Genomic DNA, 15,254 nt, shown 5'->3' with positions numbered 1-15,254 from the left:
AAATGAAAGATACATTAGTTCTTAATGCAACCGCTGTGTTAGATTTTTAAAATTAACGTTACTACGACATACAGCGTGCGTTAAAGCGAGACCGCACCGAAATTAATGGCGGAATAGTAGTTTAACATTTTTCAACAGAACAACGAATTAACATCATAAATAGTTCTTACTTTTTGATGAGCTTCCATCAGAATCTTGGGCAAGTTGTCCTTAGTCCAGAAGAATCGTTGCTCGGTTGTAGATTGTCGCCTTCAACTTTGGAATTAGCAGTAAACATTAGCCATGTGGCGAAGACGTGTCCAACTCACTATAACGCAGCACAAAGAAATATCCGAAAATCGCAATATACTGATATAAACTGATATAACTCGGTTTATTAAAATAACTACATTATGATGTCTTTAACACCTATATCGAATAAAATCAGAGCCGGATATACCTAAGGCCTATAACGAGAGCTTTTCAGAATGCCATCCTGAGGTCTGTCTTGCGCCATGATGAACGTTGAAAAGAGTGCACCCCACGTTCCAAGACCCTTTATATGGCCTCAGATCTGCCTAGCAACACCATTCCAATTCTCACTGCTTGCTGACATCTAGGGGAAGGCGTATGCAGTGCATGTCGACCAATAGAATACATTCAAATTAATAAACTGACCCTGAAACAGACTGGCTGATTTCAGATTTCTCACTTCCTGACAGGAAGTTTTCTCCAACTTGAGTTCTGTTTTACTCACAGATATAATTCAAACGGTTTTAGAAACTAGAGAGTGTTTTCTATCCAATAGTAATAATAATATGCATATTGTCCGAGCAAGAATTGTGTATGAGGCAGTTTAATTTGGGAATGAATTTTTACAAAGTGGAAACAGCGCCCCCATATTGACAAGAAGCCTATTAATTATGATAATCAAATACAAATTCATTATAATTGTAGGCTAACTCCAAATTTGTTTTACTTTAGGCTAGAACAATTATGTACCAAAGATATCTTAAATCAGTATTTATGAAAAATGTTTTTCTGCAGTGTGTAATAAGCTGTAGGCTATGTATTGTATCACGGCACAATCATTATTTTGATTCAGTTTCAGTTTTTTTTTTTGGGGGGGGGGGGGCTTTGGCTCATATATAGGCCTATGCGTATGTTTCAGATCTAATACTGTATGCCTATGGGTAGTTTGAATTTAATCAACACCTTAGAAAATGCTGTCCATTTTGTTGTTAGACTGCGAAACAACATGTACAATGACCATGTTTTGATGTGTTTGATGTGATTTTTTCCCCTGATTGCATTTACATTGATGTCAGAGTGGTTAGGGGGACTATGGAGCCCTGAGTACCAGGCCATTAGCGACTTGACAATCACTGGCGAGTTGGGTACAACTAACACATATTCAGAGTGCATAAGAGGAGATTACCGTAACTCAACGGTCACAGTCCATATTGACTCATGACTGCCTGTGTGGTGGTAATGGGGTCACTGCAACAGCCCTAACCTTTACGCTAACCTTAACCACACTTCTAACCTTATGCCGAACCCACATTTTTGTTTTCAGGAATTTTTACTATATTGCCAATTTTGACAGTGTGGCTGTGCTATCTAGTGGAAAATGGAGTATTGGTTAGCATCTGTACCAGCAAGCTAGCTGATATGGTAAGGTAGCAAGGTATGTGTGTGGAGTAACAAATCCAATTTTATTTGTCACATGCGCCGAATGCAACAAGTGTAGACCTTACTGTGAAATGCTCACTTACAAGCCCTTAACCAACAATGCAGTCCAAGAAATAAAAAAAAAGTAACAATTAATGAGGCTATATACAGGGTGTACAGGTACCGAGTCACTGTGCGGGGGTACAGATTGGGTAGGGGTAAAGTGACTATGCATAGACAATAAACAGAGAGTAGCAGCAGTGTAAAAACAAAGGGGGGAGTCAATGTAAATTGTCCGGGTGACCATTTTATTAATTGTTCAGCAGCCTTATGGCTTGAGGTTAGAAGCCATTAAGGAGCCTTTTGGTCCCAAACTTGGCACTCCGGTACCGCTTGCCTTGCGGTAGCAGAGAGAACAGTCTATGACTTGGGTGACTGGAGTCTTTTTGACAATTTTTTGGGGCCTCCTTTTGACACCGCCTAGTATATAGGTCCTGGATGTCAGGAAGCTTGGTCCCAGTGATGTACTGGGCCGTACGCACTACCCTCTGTAGCGCCTTACGGTCAGAGACAGAGCAGTTGCCATACCAGGTGGTGATGCAACCGGTCAGGATGCTCTCGATGTTGCAGCTGTAGAACTTTGAGGCTCTGGGGACCCATGCCAAATCTTTTCAGTGTCCCGAGGGGGAAAAGGTGTTGTCGTGCCCTCTTCACGACTGTCTTGGTGTGTTTGGACCATGAGAGTTCGTTGTCTTGCTCACATTGAGATAGAGGTTGCTGTCCTCTGACCTCGTCCCTATAGGCTGTCTCATCGTTGTCGGTGATCATGCCTACCACTGTTGTGTCGTCAGCAAACTTAATAATGGTGTTGGAGTCATGCTTGGCCACGTAGTCGTGGGTGAACAGGGAGTACAGGAGGAGACTAAGCACACACCCCTGAGGGAACCCAGTGTTGAGGATCAGTGTGACAGATGTGTTGTTGCCCACACTTACCACCTGTGGGGAGGCCTGTCAGGAAGTTCAGGATCCAGTTGCAGAGGGAGGTGTTTGGTCCCAGGGTCCTTAGCTTAGTGATGAGCTTTGTGGGTACTATGGTGTTGAACGCTGAGCTGTAGTCAATGAATAGCCTTCTCACATAGGTGTTCCTTTTGTCCAGGTGGGAAAGGGAAGTGTGGAGTGCGAGTGAGATTGCGTCATCTGTGGATCTGTTGGGGCAGTATGCGATTTGGAGTGGGTCTAGGGTATCCGGCATGATGGTGTTGATGTGAGCCATGACCAGCACTTGATGGCTACCGACGTGAGGTCTACGGGGCGAGTCATGTTATTCAATATAAAATGTATCATTTTATCCTCAATGAAAGGTACATGTGACACAAGTAACCTACTTTTGCGTAGCTTCAATAATATTTCCAAAAGCTAGCTACTGCATCAACAACACATACTGAATCCCATGTAGAGTGTTCAAACAACCTGGCGTGTGTACCAACTGTAACAGTCCTGACCTATTTATGTTAGTTTTTATGTGTTTTTGGTCAGGGCATGTGTTTTGGGTGGGCAGTCTATGTTATCTGTTTCTATGTTGGTTTCGGTTTGCCTGGTATGGCTCTTGATTAGAGGCAGGTGGTTTGCATTTTCCTCTAATCAAGAGTCATATTTAGGTAGGGCATTTCTCACTGTTTGTTTGTGGGTGATTGTCTCCTGTGATGTCTTCGTTATGTTAGATGTATTCACTTTTGGAGCTGTTTGGCTGTTCGTTCGTTTCGATGTCCGTTCCTGTTCGTGAGTTTACGTTTGTCCATGTAAGTTTATGTTCAGGTTGCGTGTACGTCGTTTTCTTGTTTTGTAGTTTGAAAGTGTTTTGTTTTCGTTTCGTGTTACCATCATCGTTGTTAAATAAAGATGGCTTATTTCCCTGACTCCGCATTTTGGTCCGAAGATCCTTCTCTCCTCACCTCTTCCGAGGATGAGGAAAGCGACAGCTATTACAGAATCACCCACCAAAATACAGAGACCAAGCGGTATGGGAATGCTAAACGGAGTAAGGGACAGAAGAAGGAGCAATGGACATGGGACGATGTATTGAATGGAAAAGGTGTCTACACATGGGAGGAGATCCTAGCAGGTAGAGATCGCCTTCCATGGGAACAGCTGGAGGCACTGAGGAGAGCGGAGGCTACCGGAGAGAGGAACCGGAATTATGAGGGAACGCGTCTGGCACGGAAGCCGAAAAAGCCCGTGAGTAACTCCCAAAAATTTCTTGGGGGGGGGCTAAAGGGTAGTGGGCCAAGGGCAGGTAGGAGACCTGCGCCCACTTCCCAGGCTAACCGTGGAGAGCGGGAGTACGGGCAGACACCGTGTTACGCAGTAGAGCGCACGGTGTCTCCTGTACGTGTGCATAACCCGGTGCGGGTTATTCCACCTCCCCGCACTGGTAGGGCTAGATTGGGCATTGAGCCAGGTGTCATGAGGCCGGCTCAACGCGTCTGGTCTCCAGTGCGTCTCCTCGGGCCGGCATACATGGCACCTGCCTTACGCATGGTTTCCCCGGTTCGCCTGCATAGCCCAGTGCGGGCTATTCCACCTCGCCGCACTGGCAGGGCGACCGGGAGCATTCAACCAGGTAAGGTTGGGCAGGCTCAATGCTCAAGAGAGCCAGTACGCCTGCACGGTCCGGTATTTCCGGCGCCACCTCCCCACCCCAGCCTAGTACCTACAGTGCCTATATTACGCACTAGGTTACCAGTGCATTTCCAGAGCCCTGTTCCTCCTCCACGCACTCTCCCTATAGTGCGTGTATCCAGTTCAGTGCCTCCAGTTCCGGCCCCACGCACTAAGCCACCTGTGCGTCTCCTAAGTCCTGTACACACTGTCACTTCTCCCCGTACTAGTCCTGAGGTGCGTGCCCTCAGCCAGGTGCCACCAGTGCCGGTACCACGCACCAGGTATAGAGTACGCTTTGAGAGTTCAGTGTGCCCTGTCCCTGCTCCACGCACTAGTAGGAAGGTGCTTATCATTAGCCCGGTGCCTCCAGTTCCGGCACCACGCACCAGGTCTACAGTGCGCCGTATCCGGCCAGAGCCATCCGTCTCCCCAGCGCCATCTGAGCCATCCGTCTCCCCAGCGCCATCTGAGCCATCCGTCTCTCCAGCGCCATCTGAGCCATCCGTCTCCCCAGCGCCATCTGAGCCATCCGTCTCCCCAGCGCCATCTGAGTCATCCGTCTGCCAGGAGCCTGCAAAGCCGCCCGTCTGCCATGAGCCTGCAAAGCCGCCCGTCTGCCATGAGCCTACAGAGCCGTCAGCCAGACAGGAGCCGCTAGAGCCATCAGCCAGACAGGAGCCGCTAGAGCCGTCAGCCAGACAGGATCTGCCAGAGCCGCCAACCAGACAGGATCTGCCAGAGCCGCCAACCAGACAGGATCTGCCAGAGCCGCCAACCAGACAGGATCTGCCAGAGCCGCCAACCAGACAGGATCTGCCAGAGCCGCCAGCGAGCCATGAGCAGCCAGAGCCGCCAGTGAGCCATGAGCAGCCAGAGCCGTCAGAGAGCCATGAGCAGCCAGAGCCGTCAGAGCGCCATGAGCGTCGAGAGCCGTCAGAGCGCCATGAGCGTCGTGAGCCGTCAGCCTGCCATGAGCGTCGAGAGCCGTCAGCCTGCCATGAGCGTCGAGAGCCGTCAGCCTGCCATGAGCGTCGAGAGCCGTCAGCCTGCCATGAGCGTCGAGAGCCGTCAGCCAGCCATGAGCATCGAGAGTCGTCAGTCAGCCATGAGCTGCCCTTCAGCCTGAAAAGGCTGGATACCCAGAACTGCCCATCAGTCCAGAGCTGTCTCTCTGTCCGGAGCTGCCTTTCAGTCCGGAGTTGCCCCTCTATCCTAATCTCCCTCTCTATCTTCATTTATCTCTCTGTCCCGGTGTTATCCTTATTAAATATATTATTAAGAGAATTGTGTGGGGGAGAAAAGAGGGTGGACATTCTTTGTGGGAGGAAGTTAGGATGGATTATGGTGGGGTGGGAACCGCGCCCGGAGCCTGAGCCACCACCGTGGTCAACTGCCCACCCGGACCCTCCCCTGGACTTTGTGCTGGTGCGCCCGGCGTTCGCACCTTGGGGGGGGGGGGGGTACTGTAACAGTCCTGACCTATTTATGTTAGTTTTTATGTGTTTTTGGTCAGGGCATGTGTTTTGGGTGGGCAGTCTATGTTATCTGTTTCTATGTTGGTTTCGGTTTGCCTGGTATGGCTCTTGATTAGAGGCAGGTGGTTTGCATTTTCCTCTAATCAAGAGTCATATTTAGGTAGGGCATTTCTCACTGTTTGTTTGTGGGTGATTGTCTCCTGTGATGTCTTCGTTATGTTAGATGTATTCACTTTTGGAGCTGTTTGGCTGTTCGTTCGTTTCGATGTCCGTTCCTGTTCGTGAGTTTACGTTTGTCCATGTAAGTTTATGTTCAGGTTGCGTGTACGTCGTTTTCTTGTTTTGTAGTTTGAAAGTGTTTTGTTTTCGTTTCGTGTTGCCATCATCGTTGTTAAATAAAGATGGCTTATTTCCCTGACTCCGCATTTTGGTCCGAAGATCCTTCTCTCCTCACCTCTTCCGAGGATGAGGAAAGCGACAGCTATTACACCAACACACAATGTAGAAGTTGAAGGTAATGCTAACTGACAAAAGGTAGGTCCCATTTGTCAGCAGACAGCTCCCCTCTGTCCTGAGAAACGCTAAGGGACCTAGCCTGCTAAATTATTGTTTTCATATGCTATAGGGTTAGCATGTTTTGAAAGAGTACTTCATGGGGAAGAAAAGATGAGACATTGGCTTGTGAGGCAATTACAACAAAATGTGATATATTTTCTCGGGTGTGATAAGATAACAGACTGGTCACTGAATATAATATACATCTCTTAATGTTTTCTCCTTTTGACAGGGAACGTAACAAGTCTACTGGAAGTATACAGTACATAGTTTATAGCTTTCTCATGTAAAAAATGCACCCAGCCTCCCCATTACATGTTGCTGGAAGAAGTAGGAGTTCCTCGGGTGTTGATTTATATTTATTAATGATGTGGGCTGGTGATAACATCTATTCTCTACCAAATCTCATTGGCTTGCTTCTCAACATTGTTGAATTGAGATGCAGACTGTGCTTACTGAGTGAAAGGTCATAACAGTATGATAATCTTACTCAATTCACAGCCAATCATAATGCTATGTCCCTTGCAGATTGTCAAACCTTCTAATAAAAGCTGCTTGCTAATGGTGGCTGCAAACAAGCGTTTCCATACTCATTGCATTCCAGTGGTGTTGAAATAGCATCAGAGTAAATCGAATACTTTCATCAGAGCAAAGGATAGTTCAACTCATTGTATACATGTTCAGCTAAATCCTCAGTTTAATGAGTGTTCCCTGAGGCTCTACTGCTGCACAGACGCAAGCAAACAAACGTTGTATTAAGTTTGTTTCTGATACACTGTTGGTATTTCAGACAAATGGAGAATAAATTACTATCTTATTTTTGATCTGCAGAAAACACATTTGCATCACATTTCTGCTGTTTAACGTGATAAAGAATGTGCATTGTTATGGGCATTGGCACATCATTTATTCCGAAGTTTAATAGCTGAGTTGATATGGTTTTTACTCTTTTCTACAACAATCACTTAGCAAAAGAGTCGTTATTCAAAGCTAATGTCTAGCAGTGGGATGAAAACAGAAAGGACTGTCAACAGTATTTATATTGCAAACATGTCTACGAGGCTATACGCCTCTTAAAAATGTGCAATTAATTTGATATCAACAGAGAGAGAGGAGACTGAAATAAAAGTCTGTTTAGTTGTTTACTGGAGTATTTTCTTGAAGCTGTTGTGGAAGTTGTTCGAGAGAGAAAATGAGGAAGACTCAGTAAGTTGGACATTTGAAAAAGGCCGCTCCCTCGATTAAAGGGATTTAGTCAATCATGCTCACAAAACTGACACTGTGGACATGGGGAAAGAGATTGGCTGTAGTGTATAAGTTTTGTCTAAACAACATTGAATGTTTATAAACCATCATCACCACCACCATCATCATCACCATGATCATCCTCATCGTCATATTGAAACCATACCAGGGAAGGGACAGCATGAGAAATGTTTTTTAAAATTGTTCAAATCATTTCCTTTTGATAACACCATATTACGCCATATGACACTCTGCAACCCCTCGCATTGGAACTAGTGAAAGCGATCACCAATTTCATCAACATTTCACCAGAATTACAAGAAGTCACTCAAGAGACATGCCCTTTGGTTGCTCAAGCATAATGACTTGTGTTAATTCTGGTATAAAAAATGTGAGTTGTTGGGGAGAAGACATTAACCTGACTCCTGACCACACAGTCAGGCTCCAGCATCTTGTTATTGAAGGTAAGAGACTGTTGTTTCTTTGTGGTTTGGTGCTTGCTGTCTGATATGATAGGGAGGATTAGGGCATGGTCCTGGAAGGCTGTTTAGACAACACAACTGAACACTACCTACAGAGTCTACCTGTGATTTAGTAAAGTCATCTACACGATCCTAAGTGTCAGTCTTGGATGTTTACTTTACATCTGTCATTGTATACACTGTATGATAAGTTGTGTTTTTGAAATCTTTTACAATCTAGTTTTCAAGAGACTGTCACCATGGCGACGATGTTGACCGTCCTTATCCTACTCAGCATTGCCTTTGCATGTGAGAGAGACACCTTCACACTACTAATTCACCCCTACTGTTAGTTGTTCTGCGCCCCTCACCATTTCTATCCCTGTTTAGATTTGGAGTGTAGAGATATGTAGAGATGTGTTTTGTAGTGTCTGTTGACTATTTTACCGTCCTAAATATTCCTTTGTAAAGACTTTTTCTATTCTGAAAGTTTCATTCTAAGGATAATTTTTTCAATTTGAAAGATTCCATTCACCTCCTTAACCCAATGCAGGATACATGCTGTAAACAGGTCAATGGAATTCAACCAAAACAGTGAAAATGCCATGGAAACGCCTCCCACGCATCCCCCTGTGAGGGATAGATCCAGAATCTCCTCATTGCCGCCCATCAAAATGAACCTACATTTTCAAAATTAGCCTACATTTATAGTGCATTCAGAAAGTGTTCAGAGCCCATTACTTTTTTCACATTTTCTTAAGTTACAGCCTTATACTAAAATGGATAATGTTTTTTTCGCTCATCAAACTACAAACAATACCCCATAATGACAAAGCAAAAAATGTTTTTTATATGTTTTTTTTCAAATGTATATATATATAAAAAAAACTGAAATATCACATTTACTTAAGCATTCAGACCCTTTACTCTGTACTTTGTTGAAGCATCTTTGGCAGTGATTACAGCCTCGAATCTTCTTGGGTATGATGCTACTAACTTGGCACACCTGTTTTTGGGGAGTGTCTCACATTCTTCTCTGCAGATCCTCTCAAGCTCTGTCAGGTTGGATGGGGAGCGTTGCTGCACAGCTATTTTCAGGTCTCTCCAGAGATGTTCGATTGGGTTCAAGTCCAGGCTCTGGATGGGCCACTCAAGGACATTTAGATACTTGTCCCAGAGCCACTCCTGCGTTGTCTTGACTGTCTTCTTAGGGTCGTTGTCCTGTTGGAAGGTGAACCTTTGCCCCAGTCTGAGATCCTGAGCATTCTGAAGCAGGTTTTTATCAAGGATCTCTCTGTACTTTGGTCCGTTCATCTTTCCCTTGATCCTGACTGGTCTCCCAGTCCCTGCCGCTGAAAAACATCCTGACAGCATGATGCTGCCATCACCGTGCTTCACCGTAGGGATGGTGCCAGGTTTCCTCCTGACGTGACTCTTGGCATTCAGGCCAAAGAGCTCAATCTTGTTTTCATAAGATCAGAGAGTCTTTAGGTGCCATTTGGCAAACTCCAAGCGGGCTGTCATGCCTTTTACTGAGCAGTGGCTTCTGTCTGGCCACTCTACCATAAATGCCTGATTGGTGGAGTGCTGCAGAGATGGTTGTTCTTCTGGAAGGTTCTCCCATCTGCACAGAGGAACTTTGTAGCTCTGTTAGAGTGACCATCAGGTTCTTGGTAACCTCCCTGACCAAGGCCCTTCTCCCCCAATTGCTCAGTTTGGCCGGGCGGCCAGCTCTAGGAAGAGTCTTGGTGGTTCCAAACTTCTTCCATTTAAGAATGATGGCCATTGTGTTCTTGGGGACCTTCAATGCTGCAGAAATGTTTTGGTTCCCTTCTCCAGATCTGTGCCTCGACACAATCCTGTCTCGGAGCTCTACGAACAATTCCTTCGACCTCATGGCTTGTTTTTTTCTCTGACATACACAGTCAACTGGGGGACCTTATATAGACAGTTTTGTGCTTTTCCAAATCATGTCCAATCAATTGAATTTACCACAGGTGGACTCCAATCAAGTTGTAGAAACATCTCAAGGATGATTGATGGAAACAGGATGCACCTGAGCTCAATTTCGAGACTCATAGCAAAGGGACTGAATACTTATGTAAATAAGGTATTTCTGTTTGTATTTTTTATACATTTGCTGAAGTTTATAAAAACATTTTTTCACTTTGTCATTATGGGGTATTGTGTGTGGATAGCTGAGGATTTGTATTTATTTAGTCCATTTTGGAAAAAGGCTGTAACGTAACAAAATGTGGAAAAAGTCAAGGGGTCTGAGTACTTTCCGAAGCCACTGTACATAGTATTTCACACTATGTTAGGGTAAAAATTGGAGTATAATGCTTGTATAGATGTCAACCCCAATGCATGTTCATGTCATCATCACCAATCAACTGTATTACAATTAAAAATGTCTTCATCAACAACCACCAATTTCTATATGCTAGTTATGTTACCAGCTTATATGAACAGGAAAAGGACACCTTCTAAATATTATGCAGCTAAAACAGCCAAATATGTCCAAATAGGATTTTAGTAACCACCTTGTGGGCCTGATTTGATGAATATCCACTTTTTTAATAGATTTGCTTTTTGAATGGATGCCAATGACGGTGTTTCTTTTATCTCCAACGGTCTGCGTTCCATTGACCTCTTTAACGCATGTATGGTAAATGTTGAGTCAATGTTGAGTCAGATTTAGCTCACGCTTATTACCAGAATGTGTCTCTAGACCTGTCCTTCTCAGGTAACAGGACCCTGGAACCACCATCATCTGGAACTGAGGAGCCGTCCTTCTCAGGTGACAGGACCCTGGAACCACCATCATCTGGAACCGAGGAGCCGTCCTTCTCAGGTGACAGGACCCTGGAACCCCCATCATCTGGAACTGAGGAGCCGTCTTTCTCAGGTGACAGGACCCTGGAACCACCATCATCAGGAACAGAGGAGCCGTCCATCTCAGGTGACAGGACCCTGGAACCCCCATCATCTGGAACCGAGGAGCCGTCCTTCTCAGGTGACAGGACCCTGGAACCACCATCATCTGGAACCGAGGAGCCGTCCTTCTCAGGTGACAGGACCCTGGAACCACCATCATCTGGAACCGAGGAGCCGTCCTTCTCAGGTGACAGGACCCTGGAACCACCATCATCAGGAACAGAGGAGACGTCCTTCTCAGGTGACAGGACCCTGGAACCACCATCATCAAGAACAGAGGAGCCGTCCTCCGGAATGTGAGAAGATCATGAACAGCAAAAGGAAAGTTGATAATATTGATTACCATGATGTTGACCAGGGTATATATTTTTTATGGATATTACAGTGCCATTTCAGACACAGCCTGAGAGGGAAAATTACAGCAATTGTTTGTCAGATTTAATTAGCATAATTGTTAACTTTTCTGCTATACTGTCTTGTAACTTTCCATAACTATGTAGACAGTAAGGCCTTACATGCTGTAATGTGTATTTCATTGAAGCTTTCCTATCCTCTGTGCTGACTGTCATTAGCAGACCTGGGCTCAAACATACTATCTGAAATCTTCCAAATACTTTAAGTGTTTTATCTAGCCTGCCTAAGGTGCTGGATGGGCAGTGTTTGCAGTTTTGGGACAATTGTATTGGTCCATTATACCATGCAGGCTCATTCAAGCCCAGACTAAGTATTTGGAATGATTTCAAATAGTATTTTACCCAGGTCTGGACATAAGAAAATGTTACATAACATATACACGTAGGATCCTGTTTTTGTTATTTTATCCCCCTCTACTTTACACAGGGCAGGAGGCCTTCCAGGCTTCTGGTCTAGCAGATGTTAGGAGGCGGCAAGAGGCAGGAGGCCTTCCAGGTTTCTGGTCTAGCAGATGTCAGAGACCTCTGTAGTACCACTTCATACAGAGTTTGACTCTTTCTATCTTCTGTTTCATCATCTAAACCCTGTGTCCCATCATGTAGTTGCTTTGGAGGCATTCTGTCATGAAATAAATCTATATGATCCAGATCATCTTGTTCTAGTTGCAAGGCCCCTCCTGGGAAGGTGGGCGGGGTCGTTTCTCTCTCTTTGCAATTCTGTCACTATTGTGAAAGTTGTTTTAGACTCAAAGCATATTGCCCAATTGACAAGTACTGCGTGACTGTGCCACCAGTGGACGCTGCTGAGGGGAGGACGGCTCATAATAATGGCTGGAATGGAGTCAATGGAATGCTATCAAACGTGGTTTCCATGTGGTTGATACCAGTCCAATGACTCCATTCCAGGCATTACAATGAGCCGTCCTCCCCACAGCAGCCTCCACTGTGTGCCACACATTGTAATTGATATACAGTATTTTGCCAAGGGTATATAGTGTAAGATTAAGTAGTGTATGGTTCCAACTTGTATAAATCACGGTAACATATAATGTACTAACAATATCAATATTATGTTTGCGTTTTCTCTAGGCAATGTTAATGTATGGCACTTTTTCATATTGCAATCGGTGAACCAGAACTGTGTGTGTGCGTGTGTATGCATTTGTATTGCTTGAGTAGGACACAGAGATAATCAGACTATTCAGTGTTTACTTCTCTTGAGACGAGTATGATGAAGAGAGGAAAAAAAGAGTTGTCGAGTTGCATAACGCCCAGGCTTTGGGGAAGTGTTGCTACTATTAAATAAAGAAGAGATGATTAATGCATATGCTCATTATTTCCACGTGAGGGGCTTCATTAATTAACCCCCACCCCCACCAGTGAGCGTGCTACTGCTGTTGGTGGGTGTTGGGTTACAGATGGTAGGTTGAGCGATGGCAATCCAACAAGCTATTTGGAGCAATGCGTCGGCGGGACTTGGCTCCCAGAGTTCCAGTTCTCATATAAGCTGTGAGTTTACACCGGAAAACCAATAAATACTTGCTAAATAGACTCAAACTTCATCAAAATACTGCGGAGGAAAAATCAGTTTCACGTCCAAGTTGTTTGGGGGGAGAGGATGGAACCAGAATATACAGGATACAGTACAGTTGCCTTCAAAATAGAGCAGAAACTGTCCAGAGGACCAGATGGCATGTGTTGAGGGGTGTTTCTGTTTATCTGGTGAGGATGTGATATGATACACTGAGGGACAGTTTCAGAGCACTCTTTGAGTCACAAAAATAACCCATTCCTCTTGGGTTTGTGGCATCTGACATCCATGGCCATTTAAATTAAATATCCATTGGGTACTGCTGTTTTTTTCTGCAGGTCTGCTTTAGCCAAGTCTTCCTCTACGTGACACAGAGGGTTGCCCCATGAGGAGTAAGTCAGCAGAGGTCAGGCGAACAGTGGCCGCGTGCCTGTGATCAGCTTTACCTAACACAATTAAATGACTCACTGCAGCTCTGGCCTGCAGCGCACTGGCTTCTTGACTACGTGCGTGCGTGCTATTCAAATTCAGCGGGATGGTATGTACACTACTGTTCAAAGATTTTAGAACACCTACTCATTTAAGGGTCTTTCTTCATTTTTACGATTACTATTTACATTGTAGAATAATAGTGAAGACATCAAAACTATGAAATAACACATGAAATCATGTAGTAACCAAAAAAGTGTTTTATATTTGAGATTCTTAAAATAGCCTTGATTACCACCAAGGGTGAAGGTACACTTTCTCAACCAGCTATGGTGCTAAATCCTATGATTCTTCTCAAGAACCCACAGGTTAAAGATTAAACAGAGGGAGATCGGCAGGTATGTAATTACCACAACCATCATCTAGTTCCTTTATATTCCACCTCATTCATCTTGTTAAGGTTTATACTTAGTCTAATGATATGGACACGCTCCGTCTCATATCGGACCAAATTTTCAGAATAATTAAAAGGCTGTGAAAGAAGAGTGTGTTGAAAAAAGAGGGGAAGCATTTCCCAGTAGTGTCGCCAGGCAGAACATAATTAGAGACATGAAGGCTAATGATAATGGGTGTGACACATGTTAATAAACTCAGCAAAAAAATAAACATCTCTTTTTCAAAGATAATTCGTAATAATCCAAATAACTTCATTGTAAAGGGTTTAAACACTGTTTCCCATGCTTGTTCAATGAACCATAAACAATTAATGAACATGCACCTGTGTAACGGTTGTTAAGACACTAACAGCTTACAGACAGTAGGCAATTAAGGTCACAGTCATGAAAACTTAGGACACTAAAGAGGCCTTTCTACTGACTCTGAAAAACTCCAAAAGATAGATGCTCAGGGTCCCTGCTCATCTGCGTGAACATGCCTTAGGCATGCTGCAAGGAGGCATGAGGACTGCATATAAAAATTGCAATGTCCGTACTGTGAGACGCCTAAGACAGCGCTACAGGGAGACAGGACGGATAGCCGATTGTCCTTGCAATGGCAGACCACGTGCAACAACACCTGCAATGGATCGGTATATCCGTACATCACACCTGCGGGACAGGTACAGGATGGCAACAACAACTGCCCGAGTTACACCAGGAACGCACAATCCCTCCATCAGTGCTCAGACTGTCCGCAATAGGCTGAGAGAGGCTGGACTGAGGGCTTGTAGGCCTGTTGTAAGGCAGGTCCTCACCAGACATCACCGGCAACAACGTCACCTATGGGCACAAACCCACCGTCGCTGGACCAGACAGGACTGGCAAAAATTGCTCTTCACTGACGAGTCGCAGTTTTGTCTCACCAGGGGTGATGGTCAGATTCGCATTTATCGTCGAAGAAATGAGCGTTACACCGAGGCCTGTACACTGGAGCGGGATCGATTTGGAGGTGGAGGGTACGTCATGGTCTGGGGCGGTGTGTCACAGCATCATCGGACTTAGCATGTTATCATTGCAGGCAATCTCAATGCTGTGCGTAACAGGGAAGACATCCTCCTCCCTCATGTGGTATTCTTCCTGCAGGCTCATCCTGACATCACCCTCCAGCATGACAATGCCACCAGCCATACTGCTGGTTCTGCATGTGATTTCCAGCAAGACAGGAATGTCAGTGTTCTGCCATGGCCAGTGAAGAGCCTGGATCTCAATTCCATTGTACACGTCTGGGACCTGTTGGATCAGAGGGTGAGGGCCCCCCCCACAGAAATGTCTGGGAACTTGCAGGTGCCTTAGTGGAAGAGTGGGGTAACATCTCACAGCAAGAATTGGCAAATCTGGTGCAGTCCATGAGGAGGAGATGCACTGCAGTACTTAATGCAGCTGGTGACCACACCAGATAC

General features: G+C 45.0%; 1 protein-coding gene across 1 annotated transcript; it reads left to right on the top strand.

Annotated features, from left to right (window-relative positions):
- Nucleotides 1-6,276: 6,276 nt before the first annotated feature.
- Nucleotides 6,277-12,711, top strand: LOC129858148 (zonadhesin-like). The gene is made up of 3 exons (XM_055927153.1): nucleotides 6,277-8,050; nucleotides 8,289-8,356; nucleotides 10,779-12,711. The coding sequence occupies exons 2-3, from the start codon at nucleotides 8,308-8,310 to the stop codon at nucleotides 11,282-11,284; spliced, it is 555 nt and encodes a 184-aa protein (XP_055783128.1). The 5' UTR covers nucleotides 6,277-8,050; nucleotides 8,289-8,307; the 3' UTR covers nucleotides 11,285-12,711.
- Nucleotides 12,712-15,254: the final 2,543 nt, after the last annotated feature.

The sequence above is a fragment of the Salvelinus fontinalis genome, chromosome 6 (assembly GCF_029448725.1).
Source record: "Salvelinus fontinalis isolate EN_2023a chromosome 6, ASM2944872v1, whole genome shotgun sequence".
Classification (NCBI taxonomy): domain Eukaryota; kingdom Metazoa; phylum Chordata; class Actinopteri; order Salmoniformes; family Salmonidae; genus Salvelinus; species Salvelinus fontinalis.
This window is presented reverse-complemented; position numbering and strand designations above follow the sequence as displayed.